This window comes from Theropithecus gelada, chromosome 4, assembly GCF_003255815.1.
Source record: "Theropithecus gelada isolate Dixy chromosome 4, Tgel_1.0, whole genome shotgun sequence".
In the NCBI taxonomy this organism is placed as follows: Eukaryota; Metazoa; Chordata; class Mammalia; order Primates; family Cercopithecidae; genus Theropithecus; species Theropithecus gelada.
Genome location: NC_037671.1, coordinates 36,078,005 through 36,097,728, shown reverse-complemented (window position 1 = coordinate 36,097,728; position 19,724 = coordinate 36,078,005). Strand labels below are relative to the sequence as shown.

Here is a 19,724-nt window from a genome sequence, read left to right as displayed (position 1 = left end):
AATGCTTACCACGTGCCAGAGGCAAAGCTAGGGTTGGAGGACTCAAAAGATTAATACTGTTTGATCTAACAAACAAAGGGAAGTGGGAGAGCGGAGAGAGAGGGAAAAACAAAACAAAAAATTTAATCCCCCTTGGACCTTCCCACCATGGCGGCTCTAAGAGCCACGTCAGACCTCCTCATCATGGCCGACCCATAGGCAGAGCGCAAACCTTCCCAACATGGCGACCGACCTTCCCATCATGGCGCGGGGCCCCGCCCGCTCCGCCGCGCCTGCGGGAGGGAGCAGTTCCGGGTGCGGTGCGCGCCGGGGGCGGGCGGGGGGCGGCGTCCTGGCCATGGCCGGCCTGTCGGACCTGGAACTGCGGCGGGAGCTGCAGGCCCTGGGCTTCCAGCCAGGACCCATCACCGACACCACCCGGGATGTCTACCGCAACAAGCTGCGCCGCCTGCGGGGCGAGGCCCGGCTGCGCGACGAGGAGCGGCTGCGGGAGGAGGCCCGGCCGCGGGAGGAGGCCCAGCCGCGGGGCGAGGAGCGGTTACGGGAAGAGGCCCGGCTACGCGAGGATGCGCCGCTGCGCGCCCGGCCCGCCGCGGCCTCTCCGCGGGCGGAGCCCTGGCTCTCCCAGCCGGCCTCGGGCTCGGCCTACGCGACCCCTGGGGCCTACGGCGATATCCGACCCTCCGCGGCTTCCTGGGTAGGGAGCCGCGGCCTCGCCTATCCTGCCCGCCCGGCGCAGCTAAGGCGCCGCGCCTCGGTCCGGGGCAGCTCGGAGGAGGACGAGGACGCCCGGACGCCCGACAGGGCTACGCAGGGCCCGGGTCTCGCGGCCCGCCGCTGGTGGGCAGCGTCTCCCGCCCCGGCGCGGCTGCCTTCCGCCCTCCTCGGCCCCGACCCGCGCCCGGGCCTGCGGGCGACTCGAGCGGGCCCTGCTGGCGCGGCGCGGGCCCGGCCCGAGGTGGGGCGCCGGCTGGAGCGCTGGCTGTCTCGGCTCCTGCTCTGGGCCAGCCTGGGGCTACTGCTCGTCTTCCTGGGCATCCTCTGGGTGAAGATGGGCAAGCCCTCAGCGCCGCAGGAGGCGGAGGACAACAGTACGTCCTGGGCCGACGCAGGGGAGGGCCCTGGGTGCGCGTGTGTCTGCCGGACGACCACCCGTTCCTGTCGGCGCCAGGCCGTGCACTTCCAGCCTTGTCGGCAGCCTCTGACTGTCTTCTCATTTCCAGGCCTGCCTTCTTCCAGCTGTAGGAAGAGAGGGCCAAGGCTCCTGCATCTGCAATAATTTCTGCCTTCACTTTCTCCTGTTCTCCTTTTCTGCCCCAGCCCTCCCTTCTAACGTCTCCCTTTGAATCACAAGCTCCCCCAACCTCTGGTTTTCTCCCTGGAGAGGAAGCCACACCCTTCTCTAACAGATTCACCCCATCCCTTTGGGTTCTTCCCGTTTGACCTCTGGCTTACTCACACATTTTGTGCCTGTTTGAAGGCACTCCAGATTTCACTGACCCACACATAGGATCTGGTTGGGGGTCCCAGCTTTGCAGCACCAAAAAGTCCACTCTCCACTTCTTTGAACCACAGGGCCGCCGCTTTGTCAACAGGAGAATCTACCAGCCTTGCTTGCCAGACAGGTTAAACTGATAGCAATGGGAGGCATTTACCATTGCTTGTAGCACCCTCATGGAGTGTGTTGAGAGACTGTGATTCAAGGATGCTCACAGCCATCCTTCTGGCCACACTTAAGTTGCATGGTTAGATATGCCAATGAGAGGTCTTCAGGGTACAGTATGTATCCGGAATAGCTGAGGATTGTGTGTTTCCTGAAAAGAAACAAAGATCATTTCACTATACATTTAGGTATAAAGGGCCACTGTAGTTCACCAACTTTTAATACTCTTTACAAAGCACAAATGTGAGTAATACTGTTCCCAGCTTCCAGCCAAGGCCACATCCTTCCATGCCTAGCAGGAACTTCCAACATACAGGAAAAAGCTAAAGTATGTCTTAGCTGGTGTGGCAGATGGATGTTTGGGAGTGTACAAGTCTGTGGGCAAGGGTATCAACAGACTTGTGTGCAGACACCCAAATGATTTCCCCACTATGAGAGCAGTTTATCAACTATGTGAATAGTTTGTCGACCTGCTAGAGAAATTAAGCAGACCTGGGAGTGTCATGGTACTATAACTACACTGGTGATGTCAAACAGTATCACACTGGTACTCACTGCTGAGATGTTTTAAGACAACAGTGCTAGAATATATGCTGGTATCTACCCGGACTTCCCCTCCTATTATGGTGTTAATCTCTGTTTAACGTATCATTGTTTTCAGTTTACAAAACTGTCCTGTATTTTGTTTTGTTTGGGCCTAACTTTCTGAGTTAAGCAGGGAAGGCCCATTTGATCCCATTTTACAGATGAGGAAACAGAGATTCAGAGTGGTTGAGTTGCCCAAGAACCTTGAGCTAATCATTTTCAGCTGGGACAAGGACCCAGCTATCTTAATTCCTAATCCAGGATTTGGATACCCTTACATTTTGCTGTCTGCATTTTAAAAGTGCCTTCCTTAGATGACATCTTTCTAATCACCACCCTTGGCTTGGTAATGCTTTACTCCCCCCGAATGTTGTGAATAGTCTCTTTGTATTCCTTTCTCAACCCACACTTAATTTCCTCTGTGTTTCTTTTCTTGGTCTCAGTGAAGTTATTGCCAGTGGACTGTGAGAGAAAAACAGATGAGGTGAGTTTGAGTTTCTCTGGCTTTCATTATTCCTCCTGAGGATATTAGCCTCCATCAGGAGGTAAACTTCCCCAGAAAAAGAATAGGATCATTTTCAAGGAGTGCTTCCTGTAATGTACCAGAGTCACATTGTGTTCTGTGATGTTTGTGTCAGGCTCAATTGTGGCAGTGAAGGAATACTTGAAATAGAATTGACCTCCCAAAATCCAACCCTGGGCTTGTTATGGACGCTTTCCCATCAAATGTAGCATTTTCTTCTGCCTGAGTCAATCTAGGGGGATGCAGTAGGTTGTTGTTGAAGGACCCCTCAAGCTCCCTGGCACGGGGAGGAAGGGCTGGCGTTTCTAAGCATCAGGAGGCCAAGTTCTCAATTCCACATTCTGTCTCTCTGGTGATGCAGCTGTGGCTCTGAAAATGCTGTTCTGATTTGAAACATAGGGAGTTTGTTTGGAACACATCTTAAGTAGAATTAGCCCTCTTCGTCCACATTTAGATTTGCTTTATGAAGCTCTAATATTTCCTACAAATAATATTTGGGGATGAGCAGCCCCATCCATTTATGAATCATGAAGGCAGCATTATCAAGGAGCTGGGATGCTGGTTCTGGTGACAGTCTGGAGAAGATATGGGGCAGTAAATTTTCAGGTCATAAATTGTACCAGTCTTGTGCTGCCAGAGGGCATGACTTAGTAGTCTAATTATTAAGTGTGCAATGCCTGGCCTCCCGAGCCCTTAGTTAACATCTCTGGTAGCCCAGGGGCTGGGAAAGAAAATGACGCATGGTCCTCTGGCCACCCCTGCATTGACTGTCTTACCCATGTAAATGGGGGGACATCCTGGTGCAGATAACCACTTTTATTTCTCTTTGGCTTCTGGTGTGTCATAGTTTGGGGTGTTTTATTACATCCATTTATTGCATTCATCCACCAAATATCTTTGCTTCCCAATTGTTTTGTAAAAGCAGATTCATAGTAAGTTTAATCTGCCTTCTATCATAAAAACTGTAGTTGATGATGAGAGGAAGTGGCCCAGAAACATAGGCAGCCAGAGAGGAAACTGGAATTTGAAGACTTAAAACAAAAACAGGAAAAAATAACATTCTGTAAGACTTCTCAGTGCTATGAGTTTTGTTTGTCTTTTAATTAGAAAATGGTTCCATGGTTTCTATTTCTTGGTCCTTCACGTCTCTAAATTAATCAGACCCACAAGTGAATGGCACATTTGTTCCCTGGCCTTCTCTGATCTGGACACACTCAGGCCCCGCTTGAGTGAGCCCAGACAGGTACCCTCCAGGTCCTCGCTACAGATGTGCTCTGTGGACAGACAGCATTCAGCACCTGCCAGCGAGGGCTTCAGATGCAGATATTCCTATTTGTAACCATTCAGATCTTCATCAGAGCATCAGAAAGCAGGGGCTGGGCCATCTCAGTGTAGGCTTTTTGGAGCTGAGATTTCATGGGGCACCCTTCGCCTTTCTGGAGGGTGGACACAGGAACAAGCAGGTGGGGACGTGTTTCTTGGCTTTGGTGAGGCTCCTGCTGAAAGTCTTATTCTTTGCATAGCTCCAGGCTCACGGAGATCACAGACGGGCATTTGAATTTCAGATTCGTGTTCTTTCCCTTTTCGGCCGTTGAAGACAGTGACACTTTGTGTTTTTCTTTCTGCCTTTGTGCTGCCGAAAACGTGGGGACAGGCTGGGAGTGGGTGTGTTGTCTTAATCAGGCCGTCTCGTTGTCTGGTACCGTCTGTCCTCCTGTTTCCTTTAGGTGGTAGCAGCCTCTGCTGAGTGGTTTGTGTGAGTTCGCATGGAATCCTACCACAATCCTTACTCAGATGAGGGCCCTGAGATTCCACCTAAAGGGAGACGAGGTGGCAGCTGCTGACATTCTGCCCTGTCTGCAAGCTCTCCCAGCTCTTCCAGCTCTCCCAGCTCTGCAAGCTCCGACAGCAGTTGCTCTTCCGTCTGAGGAAGCTGAGTGACTGCATCATCCCCCGACCACGTCGCCTCTGCTCAGCCCTCTTACTGACTGTCATTCCAAGGGAAAGGCAGGAGCCAGGAGCCTCCAGTGCAGCCCCTTGGTTACAGTGTCTGCTTTCAGCTCTGCCTCTGCTTCTCCAGGGTCTTTCTCAGGCAGTTAGCCCAATATTTATCAAATCTCTCCCTGGGCCCAGCACTTGGCAGAATTTGTTTCTATTTTGTAAAAGTATGAGATGTTCCTTGCTGCTTAGTATTTGACAGTGTGGCTGGAGAGGTAAAGATGGACAGACAGACCTCTCCCACCCACCCCTCCTTGCTGACCACTTGTCCCGTGCCTTTCCAGTTCTGTCAGGCCAAGCAGAAGGCAGCCTTGCTGGAGCTGCTGCATGAACTCTACAACTTCCTGGCCATCCAAGCTGGTGAGTAAGTCACATAAGTCCTGAGATGCCTCTTGTGAGAGCTATGGGCGGCTGACCCGGTTCATCAGGCTGGTTAGTTACACTGTGGCTGGCAGGCGAGACCCTCCCTGGTTGTCTCCCAGAAAGCATATTCAGAAGCCAAGTCTCACCTTCTCACCTCCCCACTCAGGCACATCTTTTATAAGCCTTGTGTTTGAACAAAACACATTTGATTCTTGCTCCTCTTTAAGGGAGGTCCTGGCCTGTGCACAGGCCTTCCTGCAGCTGTTCTCCCTTCTTGGGGATGCCCAGTACCTAATGCTTTGGGGGTCCCTGTTGGCATGGGAAGGGGCCAGGCCCCAGGTGTTGTCAGAATCTATGTCCTCCCCCCAGAGGGACCCTCTGAACCAGATGGTTGGCTGGGCCAGGGAGAGGCCTCTTGCCTGTGCAAGTAGCAGTCAGTCTGTGTGGTGGGCCCTGGTGTCACATCTGGTCCTGATCACCATCTGGCTGTCAGACCTCGGACAAAGTCCCTGATTCTCAGTCTTCATCTCCCTGTCCGACCAAGGGCTCCTGGGTCCATCTGTTCTCTACGAATGAGAGTCAAGTGCTGTCCTCTAAAAGAGGGCATTCTCAGCACCTCTGTGAAATGCCCCTGAAAATGCATTCAGAAGATGCATCCCCTACTGTTTTATTTGGTGAAGTTATTCCTTGAGGCCAGAGATATCACCTGCGTTATTATGTCCTCCCTGATGCCTGGCATCCAGGAGGCTCTCAAAATCACTTGCACCTGACATAGGTGAATATCAGCATATGCGCCTTGTGTTAAATATGCTGGACACAAGAACCAGACAGAGCAGTTGTATCTTAAGGGATATTCAAGAGGCGCCTCTTACCTGTGGGGTCAGAGGACAGATCTTAGGATTGTGAGGTCAACCCTTGTCTAAGGTTTCACTAGGAAATTGGGGTCAGGTGGACTTCTCCTGGGCCCTCAGTCCTCAGGGTCAATCTCATGAGCATCAGCTCTTCTGCCTCCTTCCTCTTGAAAGTGAGAGATTGAGATGGCAGGGGAGGTATCCATGAGCACTTGGAGGAGAAACAGGTACTGGGGCTCCTGCTCACAGCATCATAGGAATTCCTCTGTATGGCCCAGGTGCTTGGGATATCAATTCTGACCAAAGAGGGTGTTCCAAACCTTTGTGTCTCAATTGTGGTCCAAGGACCCATAGCATCCGCATCACGTGGGAGCTCACTAGAAATTCAGAATCTCAGGTCTCATGCCAAACCCAGTGAATCAGAGTCTGTATCTTAAGATCCCCAGGGGATTTGAGTGCACCCTGAAGTTGAGAAGCTCTGCTCGAAATTGGGTCCTAGTAGATATTTCTCCTCCATCCCACCCTCCATATGTGATCCTGCCTTATGCCCTCAAGGGTCCTGGCATCTGTTGCCCTCTGACAAGCCTGGGGGGCCGCCTTGAAGGTACATATCTCACTGAGACAGGAGTGTGCCTCACAGAGGCTCCTTAGTAGTCCTCAACCCCTCCCCGCCTCTCCTGTTAGGGATCCGCTGTGGGCTGGGCACTGTGCAGGGCCTTGCAATGAGATGACTCAGCTCCAGGTCCTGCTTGCAGGGTGGTTGGGGTCTACTAGAAGAGACAGGCCACCTACCTCCCTGACCACTGGGTGATACAAAATGTGATTAGACAAGAACCAAGAGGTCAGAAGTTCTGGGAGGCACAATGCCTTTTAGCTGGAGCAGTCAGGAGAGCGTCACAGGGGAGATGGCATCTGTGCCAGGCCCTGAAGCCCAGATAAGACTGGTTATGCGTATGTGGGGAAGGACAAGGCAAAGCGGTAGGAAGTTATATCTCGGGTGGGAAGCAGCACCTTCATGGAGGAAGGGGAAGATGAGAGAGTGAAGTCTGGAAGTGTTGGTTAGGCCCCACCATAGATGGCCTTGGATGCCAGGCCGCCAGAGCTCAATCTGGCAGGCAGTGAGGGCCAGAGAGGCTTTGAGCAAGGGAGTATCGTGCTGAGAGCCAGGTGCCAGGAAGACGAATGCGGCAGCAGCTTGAGTAGCGCAGTGTCATTTAAGCAGAATCATTTTCAAGCGTTATTGCCAAAACAACTGGATTGGAAAGGGTAGAGGAGGAACCGAATCGGGAGGCCATTTACGTGGTCCAGGCAGGCCTGGCAAGGGCAGGAAGAGTCCTGGTGGGAACGGGAGGATGCTAGAAGCCACCTGTATCTCAGGGGACCCCTTGGGTCAAGATCAACTTTGAAGTAGGAGGATTTGGCTGTGTTTGGGGAGGGGGACAGGCTTCAGTTCAGTTTCAACATTTTAAAATATGACCTTCAGCTTCTCCCTTCCCAGCATGCAGAAACACAGACACTGGCCACCCGAAGTCCGCCAGGGCAGTCAGGCCATGCACACATGTTAAATAGCGTGTGCGTGCCTGGCCCTGGACCCTCCCTGCTCTCAGGGAGTCAGGCAAACCACAGCACAGGAATAAGGACCAAGGGCTGTGGCAGGTCACTAAATGTGGGGCCATTTCATCAAATGAAAGGCCCCTAGGGGCTGAGGGCTTCCTGGAGGAGATGGCCCCTGGGCTGGACCCGGGAGGTTGGGCAGGACTAAGCGGGAGGCTGCCAGCTCTATCCTATGGGAGCAGACCTCCAAAGCCACTCGGGAGAGCTGCCCCTTGGTGTGCCGTGCTGAGGCCCCACTGCCCAGCACGCAGACATCCTCTTCCTCCAAGGGGCCCCTCAAGACAATAGACCTGGCATTCCAGGTCGCCTGCCTGTGTCATGAGTCAGAATCCCTGTGGTGCCCATGGCCTCCCTGCCTGCCTTTTTTCTCAGGCTGTGTTTATTTATAGTGCCATTCTGGTACCTTCCGAAGCTATCTGTCTGATCCTTTTAGGGATCAATTGCAAAGAGACCTTGGTATTGGGCAGCTTTTTAGTCATTTAATGCAAATCGCCACACTGCTTTGCAGGTCAGGTTTTAATGATCTGGAATCGATCCAAGCTAAGTGGCTTTTGATCTTGCTGCAGAGTGAAGATGCCCCACAGAAGCCAGGAGCTGCTGGGCCACATGCTCCTTATTAGAGCTGATGGCTTGATTCTTGCTGCATGTTTTAGTCTGTTTCAGAGTGATTTTTCCTCTTTGTGTTTGAGTGTGTGGTTTTTTTTTCTCCTAGGTAATTTTGAGTGTGGAAATCCAGAGAATCTGAAAAGCAAATGCATTCCTGTTATGGAAGCCCAGGAATATATAGCGGTAAGTAGGCTTCGGTGCTTATCCATTCCTGGGAGGGCCTGGTGCTTTCCTATTGGTCTTTCAAGCCCTGTTGGGGTTTTTGTTTTTGTTTTTTTGTTTGCTTTGTGGCTTTTGTACTAGGCTACCTTAAGTTAAGGTTTGGTTTATGGCTTTTTGTGCTAGGCTTCCTTAAGTTAAGACACCCATGGTAGTGACTGCCCCAGAGCCAGGCCATGTGTAGTGGGGCGGCTCTCCTGACCTGCTGCACTGTAGGTGTGCCTGTTACCTGCTTCTCCCTTGGTTCACTTTGGTCCTCTTGCCTTCAGCTTTCAGGAGAAACATGCTGTCCCTTCTCTCCCTTATGATTACCATTCATACTGCCAGGGGGCCGTTTGATTTCCTGTGTGGCCTCAGGATGGTAGATATAGAATTATGGAGCTGGCATTCCAGGTCGCCTGCCTGTCCAGTAACTTAGGGGTCATCTGGTTCCATTTGCATTTCACAGATGAAGAAACAGGCCTGGAGAGGGTCAGGGACTTGCCTGAGGCCAGACCACTTGCACCGGCCACTGGGCTCACCCACTGCCAGCCCCAACCCTGTTATTCGCTTTACCCCAAGATGAGCTGCCAGCTCTCTGGCCTGATGCTTCCGTCCTCAAGAGAATCATATTCTTTTGGCCGCCTCAGACCCACATTGTTTTCCTGCTTGTGCTTCCGCATCACCTCCTTTGGTTATAGCTTCTTCCTTGGCTTTCATCAACCCCAAATTTCCTTCCTGCCAGTTTGCTGTGCTTTTAGCAGAGTGGGGTTTTGGGGCTGTGGAGGACACAGGAGAGGGCTTCCTTAAGCCAGCGGCAGAATGTTGTTCCAGCTGCTCCACCTAGACGCAGAACTAATCTTCTCCCGCGCCCTCCCACAGAATGTGACCAGCAGCTCCTCCGCCAAGTTTGAAGCCGCACTGACCTGGATACTGAGCAGTAACAAGGACGTGGGCATCTGGTGAGTGTGGGCAGGGTGGCGATGCAGCATGGGTGCCTGCAGCCACTGTCTTCGCTCATCAGTAACACCCGTGCTCCGACAGAGCTGTCTCAGGTCTGAAGCTGGAGGCTGGGTCTCCCAGCTGAGTCATGTGGGCTAGGATGGAAGTGGGGCAACAGAAGCAAGAACCATTTGGAATGCAGTGTAAGGAGCAGCTTCAAGATGAGACATAAAATCCAGGTGTTAGGATGTTAGCCTGGTGTTACAGCTAAATCCTGCCTCAAGTAACTCAGTCTGTGCCTTTCTCATTCATCAACGCCACATGGTTTGTTGAGGAAGGCATTTTTCTGCACTTTCTCTCCTCGGAAGCTAGTTTTTATTTGCAGATGAAATCATTCTTTCTATATGTTGGTTTTACTCACTATGGAAATCGCATAAGGAAATACTGGATTTTATTCTGACCAGGCAGTTTCTGCCTCATTTTAATCACTGGTGAGCGCTGTTAGGAAGGATGGCAAACCCTTTCTTGAGGCTGAAAGGCTGTATCTGGCGGCTCAGCCCAGGGGGAGGGGCGTGTCAGCCAACAGCCAGGCAGCCTCAGAGGCCTGTCCCTTGCTGGAAGAGCAGCGTTACCTACCCCCTTCCCACTCTCGGTGTTTGTAGGGGTTTCTATTCAGGTTGTAGCTCTTGATATTAGAACATCCTCTAGAGTTTTGTTCTCTTCCTCTCTAATCCACCCAAATTACTAATTCCATCAGCACTGCATCCAGCAGAAGCCCCTCGGGCAGCTCAACCTCAAGCTGGATAACTGGATGCATGGCACGATTAAAATTCGTTGGCTTAAATTAAAAAAAAAAAAAAAAAAAGGCTGCCCCGAGTAGCTGAGCAATTTTGCTGTGTTAGAAGAGGCGGCGGAGAATACGGATTTTCTCCTCAGCAGCAGCGCTCACTGAAGCTGCTAACAAAGAATGATGACACTCGCCTTTTCATGTTGGGGAAGGCAGCCTGGAGGGTGGCAGAGCTGCTCACGATGACCATGTTGAAAGTGGGCCCTGAGAAATCAGGACACTTGGGATGACAGCCATTCCAGCGTGCAGCCTCAAGAGCATGATATTCTCGCCCTGGGTCACCTAGCTGGAAGAAGGCTCTGGTGTCCACAGCTCTGCAGGTCCTGACACCTCCTGGCCAGAGACCACGGTGGAGGCGCTGTGGCTGGGGTCTGGCCTCGGAGAGCCTGGTGGTTTTCGTTCCCCATGAGCCTCACGGATGCCCCATGATCTTTAGCTTAAACAGCTTATGTGCCTCCTCACCACGGAGGAAAAGTGTAACTTCCCAGATTCTGTCTTTCAGTTCTTGCCATGCAATTGCAAAGCTAGTGATTCAGTAAACATTTCCATTTCTCTGTGCTGGGAGGTGGGAATCCAATTTACAGTTTAATCTCCTGCACGCTGAGAGAGGCTGTCAAAGACCTGACAGAGGGGGACGTCGCTTTAGTGGTAGGGGTTCAAGCCTGCTGCCGTCTTTAAAGCTTTATTCATTCTAAGTAGCCAATGTGGGAAATTTCTGGAAAGAGTACAGCCAGGATACCAAGCCCATTCTATAAGCAAGTAGAGGCCTTGCATCCCTCCTTCCTTCGCTTCCTCCTGTTTGAAGCGGGGTTTGTGCTGCCTCTCCTTGGAACTTTCCAACATGTTTAGAGCCCTGTGTCCTGTTTCAGGTTGAAAGGAGAAGACCAATCTGAACTGGTGACGACCGTGGACAAGGTGGTCTGCCTGGAATCTGCCCGCCCCCGCATGGGTGTTGGCTGCCGCCTGAGCCGGGCCCTGCTCACTGCTGTCACCAACGTGCTCATCTTCTTCTGGTGTAAGTCCTCAGCCGCCTTCCCTCCCCTTCTGTGCAGTCAAGCGCACTCCTAGGCATGAATGATGAGCTATAGAAATTCCAGGCCCGGAGGGTTCATTTCTGTCTAGTGAACCTGAGGTCTGTCTCATAAAACAGAGGAGATGAACAAGTCAGCCTCTGCCCTGGGTTGTCTTTACCTTTGGAGATTGGTGGCAGGAACGTGAGGATAACTAGAAAATGTCCTTGATTCAGGGCAGATTTCCTAAGCGGGAGCCTGGCCTGAGCAGGAGCTGGGCCCCACCCCTTCTGGGCTCTGCAGGGATCCCAGTGTGGACCAGCTTCGAACAGGAGGCACAGTAGGGGCTTGGCCTAATTTTACTCCCTGAAAAATGTAAACATCTCCTGGAGAGCTGCAGCTACCTGATGAAAGCAAGAAGGACTCAGGGTGCTGTGCTGAAAGGAGGGCACCAGTCTTACCTCCTGACATCAGGGGCCGCCTTTGAGCAGAGACCTCAGGGCGTCTCTGAAGGCGAAAGGCCAAGTCACAGAAACCACAGCTCTCCAGAGACAGTCGAAGCTACAAATCACAGACCGCCTCAGTGTGCACACAGCTCCCTCCCCCACGCCATCAGGCACAGAAATCATTATCGGCAGCAGCATCTCGGAATACAAAGGGCTCCGGCATGTATATATGTATGCAACACCATGTTCTGGTTCACAAGGGAGGAGATGAAAGCCCCAGAATGAGGTTGGGAGGAGCCGAGATCTGGACAGCTGGGGATGCCGCTGTGGTGACAGCTGGCGGGAGGAAGATGATCACTTAATAGTCTGTCCTCCCTCTGCATTTCTATATCTTTTGTTTCTCACATGCTGGTCCTGAGCCTGACATGTAGTAGGTACCCAAACCCATGTGGCAGATCCCCCACAACCTCCATCAAAGCATCTTGTCCATGGTGAGACCCACTGCCAAAGGAAGTGTGAGGGATTAACAGTGTTTTGTTCCCTCACAGGCTTGGCTTTTTTGTGGGGGCTCCTAATTCTCCTAAAATATCGGTGGCGAAAGTTAGAAGAGGAAGAACAGGCCATGTATGAGATGGTGAAGAAGATTATAGGTGCGTGGCCCCCTGGTGAAAAAAGGGTTGCCGACACCAGCCAGAAGGTCCTTGCCCTAAACGGTGTGCTCTCTCCTGCAGACGTGGTCCAGGACCATTACGTGGACTGGGAGCAGGACATGGAGCGCTATCCATATGTAGGCATCTTGCACGTGCGCGACAGCTTGATCCCTCCACAGAGCCGGTGAGTTCCTGGCCGGGGCGCTGGGTGTGGGGTGAGGCGGGGTCCAACCCCACTGAGCTCCACAGAAGGAAGCCCGGAGCCTTGCATCCGATGTCAGCCGAGGGCAGTGCAGACCCCAGGGCCAAGAGTGGTGCTGCTCCCCATCCTGGTGCTCCCCAGCATGCTCAGCTCTTTATAGCAGGATAAGCTAGAGAAGACGTATGAAAGCACGGTCCCACACCTCTGTAGAGAGAACGCTGGCAGTGGTGATACCAGTTGGGAGACTGGGCTCCAAGTAACAGCAGCCCCCTCCCCCAGGGCACAAGTAGTGAAGGAGCTCCTCCGTCTCTGTAAGTGGAAAGTTCAGAGCTGCATGGGCTCCAGGCACAGAGCAGTCAGGTCTCCGGTTCCATTGCTCTTGTGATTCTCGTGGTCCCACACTCCTCCACGGATGTTATCAGCAGACTGGGATCCCCCATGGTTGCAGATAGTGGCCAACAGCAGCTGGGACACTGTCCGCCTTGTCACAGAGCAGGGAAAGTGGGCCTCCTACTACTCTCAGAAGCAAGAGAACATGTTCCCAGTCGCCCCCAGTGACACACTCCTGGAGGCTCTATTGACCAGAATCTGTTATGTGTCTGTTTATGAATCAGTCACTGGCAAGGAGAAGGAGATTGTTTTTCAAACTTTCTAAACCATGACCTGCAGTCAAAAACACCTGTTACCTGCAACATCATGGTCCAGTTCCCACACACCCATGTGCACACTCATGCATGTACACGTAACTGAAAGCCAAGTTTCACAGCATGAATGGGGTCAGCTCCCGGGGCACAGAGCTTCATGGGAAGGGGTGGCAGGGCCACTGTCATGTGCAGCTGCAGGCGCCTTCCACATGGGCTGTGACTGCTAGAGTTGTATACTGGAGTCCTGACAAAACCGGGCTGGGAGAGGGCAGAGTCCCAGGAGACAGCCAGCAGGACCCCTGCGTGTTGGCTCTGGTTGTGGTCCCTCCCCAGCAGACTCTTGCTGTGGTTTCTGGCCAGATGCTATCATCTGCTGCTGGGTGTTGCTGAGAGCTCAACCTTGCTGAGTGCTCGCTGGGAGCCGGGCACCGCTCAGAGCTCTCCACAGGTGCAAACTCACTCACTTGGTCCTCACCATGGCTCACACATACCACAGAAGTGGCCCCATTTTACACATAAGGAAACTGTGCTCAGGAGTCCCCTGGCTAGTGGCATTTCTGTGCTCCCACCACCAGGCTCTACTGTCGGCATCATCCCTATCTGCAACCCAAGAGGAATCAGAAAAATAGAGCCTTTAGCAGTCCACTTTAAGTCACGCACACTGGCTCACACCTGTAATCCCAGCACTTTGGGAGGCCAAAGTGGGAGGATTGCTTGAGCCCCGGAGTTCAAGACCAGCCTGGACAACATAGCGAAACCCCATCTCTACAAAAAATACACAATTAGTGGAGCATGGTGACACATGCCTATAGTCCCAGCTACTCAGGAGCCTGAGGCAGGAGGATCACTTGAGCCCAGGAGGTCAAGGCGACAGTGAGCTATAACTATGCCACTGCACATCAGCCTGGACAACAGGCCAAGACTTTGTCTCTTATAAAAAAAGGTCCATCTTAAACATGAAGATGCTTGGTGCCTGTCATGCTCACCCCACCCCTGGAAAGGTGGCAGGCAGGAAGTTTAGGGTGAGCAGACTCAGCAGCATAGGCTGTGCTTGCTCTGAGAAGCGCTTGCTGTTGGTTTCAGCGTGAGGCCCTCTACCTCCCAGGGAAGGCCACTTGGGGTACTTGAACTCCCACCTAATTCCTGGCCCTGAGCATCTCAGTCAACCTGTACCACAGTTTCTTTATCCTTAAATGCAAGTGATCCCGCTGCCTTGCACAGGGCTGTGATGAAGAGACTGTCATTCATTCATTCATTCATTCACTTCCTCCACAAATGTTTATTGAGCACCTACTACATGCCAGATACTCTACTGGGTCACCGGGAGACAGCAGAAAGTGGAAGAAACAAAAATCCCTGCCCAGCTGGAGAATTTGTTCTCAGGAAGGAGACAGATGACAAGATGCATAAGGAAAAGATGTGATATTAGGTAGTGACAAGCCCTAAGGGAAGGGGGGTTGGTATCAGTGTGGTGGCCTCAAGGTTCATTAAGTCAGTGCCTAGTAGCCTGGCACGGTGGCTCATGCCTGTAATCCCAGTACTTTGGGAGGCTGAGGTGCGTGGGCCACCTGAGGTCAGGAGTTCGAGACCAGCCTGGGCAACATAGTGAAAACCCGTCTTTACTAAAAATACAAAAATTAGCCAGGTATGGTGGCATGCGCCTGTAATCCCAGCTACTCAAGAGGCCGAGGCATGAGAATCGCTTGAACCCAAGAGGTGGAGGTTGCAGTGAGCCGAGATCATGCCATTGCACTCCAGCCTGGGCGACAGAGCGAGACCCTGTCTCAAAAAAAAAAAGGAGACCAAGGCGGGGGCAGATCACAAGGTCAGGAGTTTGAGACCAGCCTGGCCAATATGGTGAAACCCCATCTCTACTAAAAATATAAAAATTAGCCGGGCATGGTGGCGGGCACCTGTAGTCCCAGCTACTCGGGAGGCTGAGTCAGGAGAATCACTTGAACCTGGGAGACGGAGGTTGCAGTGAGCCAAGATTGCGTCACTGCACTCCAGCCTGGTGACAGAGTGAGACTCTGTCTCAAAAAAAAAAAAAAAAATTCAGTACCTAGCACGTGGGCATCATCCAAGGGTAGCCATTATGCCTTGGGCTTAGATGATATTCCACATACATGTTCACTTAAATGAGATCATGAGACGGCATTGCAGCTTGCCTGCAGCCAGAGCTACCACCCAACCCGTCGTGCATTAGCATAGACACCCAGAGCTGCTGCCACTCAGGTAGCCAGCCCTCAGGGTCAGATCCCCGTGAACCCCAGACGCCCGTGCCATTTGCTCTCTTGACTCACCTCCCAAGCCACCCAGTCAGTCCAGGCCAAGCGCCCTATGTCAAGGAGACATTGGCTAGCCAGTCAGGTCTGCCCTGTAGATGAGGGCCTGCTTGGGAAAGACTGAGGGAGATGGGAAGAGCTGGTTCCGTGGGAAAAGCGGGGAGCTGGTTGGAGCAACTGACCTGGGAAGGAGGGACTGGAGTGAGGCACTGCCCACTCAACACTGGCCACTTCCTGCTCAGGGAGCCAGCACCTCGGAGCTCAGTCCCCAGGGAATGTGTGGCCTTGGCCAGACCACCAAGTGTGGGCTGCTGAATAGGCCCATGGGGTTTGGTTGGTGGCAGGTCCTGACCCCTGGGGAAGCCCTAGCCCCCTCCCTGCCTCGTGGCTCACTGGCCACCTCCGTTTGTCCTCCCCTTCTGCTCCCATGCATACACACTCAAATTCACTGTCTCTCCACATGTGGGATCATGGGGAGGTGGTCTGCAGTGATGAGAAAAGGCCAGGTGCTGTGCAATACCAGGGTTCACAAAGGAAAAAGATCAAAGTGACCCTCCCCATGGCTTTGGAACCTTCTTGTCCAGTCTGGAAGGGGCAAAGAATACATGAGGGGGAGGCTGTCCAGGGGGGTGTAAGGCCTTAGAGACCCAGTCTGGAAGGGGCAAAGAAGAGATGAAGGGGAGGCTGTCCAGGGGGGTGCAAGGCCCTAGAGACCCAGTAAAGAAGGGACTCTGGCCACTGAAGGGGCCCTCCCTTGTGGATCTGGTTCCCTAGAGCAGCTCCAGCTTCTTGGCCTCCCCCATCTGATGCTTAGCTCATCCCATCCCCCGGAGTGCTGTGGAGCTTAGAGGAAACAGCCCAGTGCTCACTCTTTAATGAGCCCACCCAGAGCAGCATCAAGATGCAGTTGGCGGGGGTACTGAAACTGGCTTGGCGAGGGCTGCTGCAGGCAACAGGTCCCAGCAAGAGTCAGCTAGCCTAGCACAGCCCTGCACACCTAGAGACCTGGGGGTGCTCCAGACACCTCGGCCCTTTAGCTCCCTTTGATTGAATGTGTTTGGATCAGTAAAGGTGGAGGAATCATTTCTCCATGGCCCAAGACGTTTTTCTCCTCTGCAGTTGTCATGTTAGTACCTGCAAAAGCTTTTCCTCCCCTGTGTAAAGTCCATGCTGGAGCTTGGAAATGTGTCCCCTTTGTAGGAAGGGCATCCACAGGCTGGCTCACCTCGGCAGTGTCAGGCAGAGCCCCATCCCTCTCATTGCAGGAGACGCATGAAGCGTGTCTGGGACCGAGCTGTGGAGTTCCTGGCCTCCAACGAATCCCGGATCCAGACGGAGTCCCACCGCGTGGCGGGAGAGGACATGCTGGTGTGGAGATGGACTAAGCCCTCTTCCTTCTCCGACTCAGAGCGATAAGCCCCAGGCAGGGACTTGTTCCCAGTCAGCCTGTCCCAGGACAGCCCACTCCAGGGGCACGAGAGGGTCACCAGGCCTGCTGGTGCTGAATTCACACTTGCCTTGACTTTCAGCCCTGTCCTGACACGATTCCAAAGGTCTGCCAGACTCTTCAGAGCAGCTCGGCTCGCAGGAAAACGCGGGCTTCCTTTAAAGGGAGGGGGAGAAGCCAGGGTGACGACCCAGACTCTGCCCTGTTTTGCTGGCAGAAACGGGAAGAAGGGTTTAGTTTTCATGAACAGAAAACAAGAGCAGCAGCTGTCAGGCCCGGCAGACAAGCATGGGGCCAGTGGGCTGGGGCGTGGCCACGCCTGGGAGGTGGGGCAGGGATGGTGTTTTGGGTGGTGGGATGGGGGGCAGCTTGGTCCATGTGCCTTCAGGGGGGTGTTACCTGGGAGCTTAAGGGTGAAGGAAGAAAGCCTGTGCTCTGGTTGGCTGGGCCTCTTTATCCTGAAGGGGGAAGGTGCTAGAAATTAGAACAAGTGACTGCAGGGGGACCGTCTAGAAACCAGGCCCTGACACGGGCCATCAGGTCAGGAGGAGTGAGCAGCCGGTACAGCCTCCTGGGAGGATCCCGAAGTAAGGACGGGCTGAGAGCAGAGAGGAGGGTTGGGCAGCCCCAGGGTGGGCCTGCCTCAGTGTTGCTTCTCACAGAAGCTGCGACTCTAGACCAGGCCTGCAGCCAGAACGCCGATTCCGGGAGCTTGGGAGCCCTGTGTCAGGGCCGAGAGCCTCGCACTTGCTGTATGCGAAGATCGCCTTGCTTTACTGTGACCACAGCCCCCACCCGGGGCTGTTTAACCAGAACTTCAGCGCAGCCGGCGTTTCTGTTACCCTGGCCGCGGCTCCTGGCGGCAGGAGAGACGCGGTGGCCGCAGGCTGCCCCCTGCCGGCCACACGGGAGCAGCGTCCGCGCCGCCGCCCACCGGCTCTCCCGCCAGCAACTCAGCCCAGCTCCCTGGGAGGCAGGCTACAGAAACACCCCGACGGGGGGCCTTAAGTTCGAGAAGCCTCTCCAGCGAGTCGTATCCCGGTGTGTCCTCATCTGCAGCAGGCAGGAGAGGGGGAGCAAACAGGAGATGCCACAGCTGCCTCCAGAAACATTAACCACCTCTCTCTGGTCTTACTGGTATTTTTTGTTTCCTTAATAAAGCTCCAGTCTCCCTCATTTGAGCAATACTCTCATTTCCTCTGATGTCTGGATGATCGGCAGGGCAGGAATCTGAGCGCTGGCCCCGTAGTGAGGCCATGTTCTCATAATCAGGCTCCAGCCAGAAAAATAAGAAACACTGCAACAGGCTTCAGTATCAGGGCTGAAACTGCTGGATGAATAAACTATTTATTAAAAATGGATGTTTCTTGCCCATGGTTCTTTCCCTTCCCCCCAAAGCTATGTCTAAGGAATGGCAATGTGTGGACTTCTTAAGCACCAGCTCTGGGAGGTGGCTGGAAGGGAAGGTGGGAGAGACAATAGGACATGGGCTCTGCAGTTCCTCCCAGACCTCTGGCCTCTGCCACCAGTGACCAGGTATTGAGTAAGCTGCATAACTCTCAGCCTCGGTTTACACATTTGTAACATGGTGTGATGACCCTGTCTTCCAGAGTGGCTATGAGGATTGCAACATGCTGCTTGGTCCCAGTGGGTGGCCAGAAGTGGGGGTCAATGGGGCCTTTTTCCTTTGGCTGCATTTCTGCCTCCCCTCAAGACTCAGAGGTTCCTCTCAGTGCTCAGCACCAGCCCCGGGAGGAGAAGAAAACAGGGTGAGGTTGGATGGGGCTTCCCAGCAGCTGGTAGCGTCCATCATGAGTCCGACTTGTCTCCTGAGGCCCAACCATAGGGAAGACCACTCATTGCCCACCCATGTGGTCTGGCAGGTACATGGGGGTTCCTTTGCCAGGGCTGCTGAGCGTGCTTCTGGATCCCACTGCTGTCCTTCCTTTTGCAGAGGCCCCCAGGTCAGTCACCCCAAGAAGAAGGCAGCCAGTCCTGCCGTGCCCCATGGGGCTTGCAGGCTGTTGTGGTCACCTTTCCTGTTCACGGTGAGCACCAGCCTGTTATCCTCGTCACTCAAACAGTTGGGTCCATAGTCAAACAAAGGACCTGGAAACACAACTCGGGGGAAAAAATGAGCCTGTCTCCCTTTTCTGTTCCTCATGAAAGACTCCCTCTGCCACGTTTTGTTTTAAGCTGAGAAGGGAGCTAATGCAGGGCTCTATTTCTGTGAAGCTGTTTGGAGAGCAGGAGCGAGATCAAAATAAACTAAATAACAAAAGGCCCCTGCCAGCCCAGCTCCTTCCTTTCTGGAACACGGAGCGCCTTGGCACAGAGGCCCCGAGGTGCGTCCTCGGCCTCACTCAGGCTGCAGACATTTCAAAGCAGGCTTTCCGCTTTCCTCAGCTTCTCAGGGCCAAGTCCCCTTTCAAGCAGCTCTTATTTCACAAGGGACAGTATGGGGCAGTGGGTTTGTCTGAGGGAGGTGTCCGAGGGCATCTTTGGGCTGGAGTGATTGCTGAGAAGTCCTAGTTGTTCTGCCCAAATCCCTTCTGAGCACTCCCTGGGCTGCAGACCTGTCTTTTCTCGGTGACAAATAGCCTTCTCGGGCCACAGTGGACACCGATAAAGAAGCTTCAGGGGCAGGGAAGGGGAGGCTGTACCCCACAAATCTCAGCCATGGACATCCACCAAGGAGCTCCAGGCCACCTTCCGGAGTCTCGACTCAAGAAGACGGTAAACATGGCCATTTGTCACTGACTTATCATAAGAACTGCAGTAGCAGCTGTTCCCCTTAATTAATACACCATTGACTTTGAGCCTCAAAAAAAAAAAAAAAAAAAAAATCCC

At 53.3% G+C, this 19,724-nt stretch overlaps 2 protein-coding genes across 6 annotated transcripts in view; both read left to right on the top strand.

The window, feature by feature from the left end:
- Positions 1-19,724, top strand: part of LOC112622829 (40S ribosomal protein S10) — an 846,014-nt gene that overhangs the window by 642,460 nt on the left and 183,830 nt on the right. The window lies entirely within an intron of this gene.
- Positions 277-18,235, top strand: LEMD2 (LEM domain containing 2). 4 transcript variants are annotated; one of them, XM_025382739.1, is made up of 9 exons: positions 277-1,091; positions 2,692-2,732; positions 5,054-5,129; positions 8,310-8,386; positions 9,284-9,363; positions 11,060-11,205; positions 12,195-12,296; positions 12,378-12,480; positions 16,693-18,235. In XM_025382739.1, the coding sequence occupies exons 1-9, from the start codon at positions 338-340 to the stop codon at positions 16,841-16,843; spliced, it is 1,530 nt and encodes a 509-aa protein (XP_025238524.1). In that variant the 5' UTR covers positions 277-337; the 3' UTR covers positions 16,844-18,235. The 4 variants fall into 4 exon arrangements, with proteins under 4 accessions (XP_025238524.1, XP_025238527.1, XP_025238525.1 ...); XM_025382742.1 differs by having other exon boundaries at positions 278-697; XM_025382740.1 differs by having other exon boundaries at positions 280-697; positions 2,697-2,732.

Coding starts and splice junctions, on each gene's coding strand:
- LEMD2 (XM_025382739.1), top strand. CDS start 338: ATGGCCGGCCTGTCGGACCTGGAACTGCGGCGGGAGCTGCAGGCCCTG. Junction 8,387..9,283: donor AAGCCCAGGAATATATAGCG/GTAAGTAGGCTT, acceptor GCCCTCCCACAG/AATGTGACCAGCAGCTCCTC. Junction 12,297..12,377: donor GATGGTGAAGAAGATTATAG/GTGCGTGGCCCC, acceptor TCTCTCCTGCAG/ACGTGGTCCAGGACCATTAC.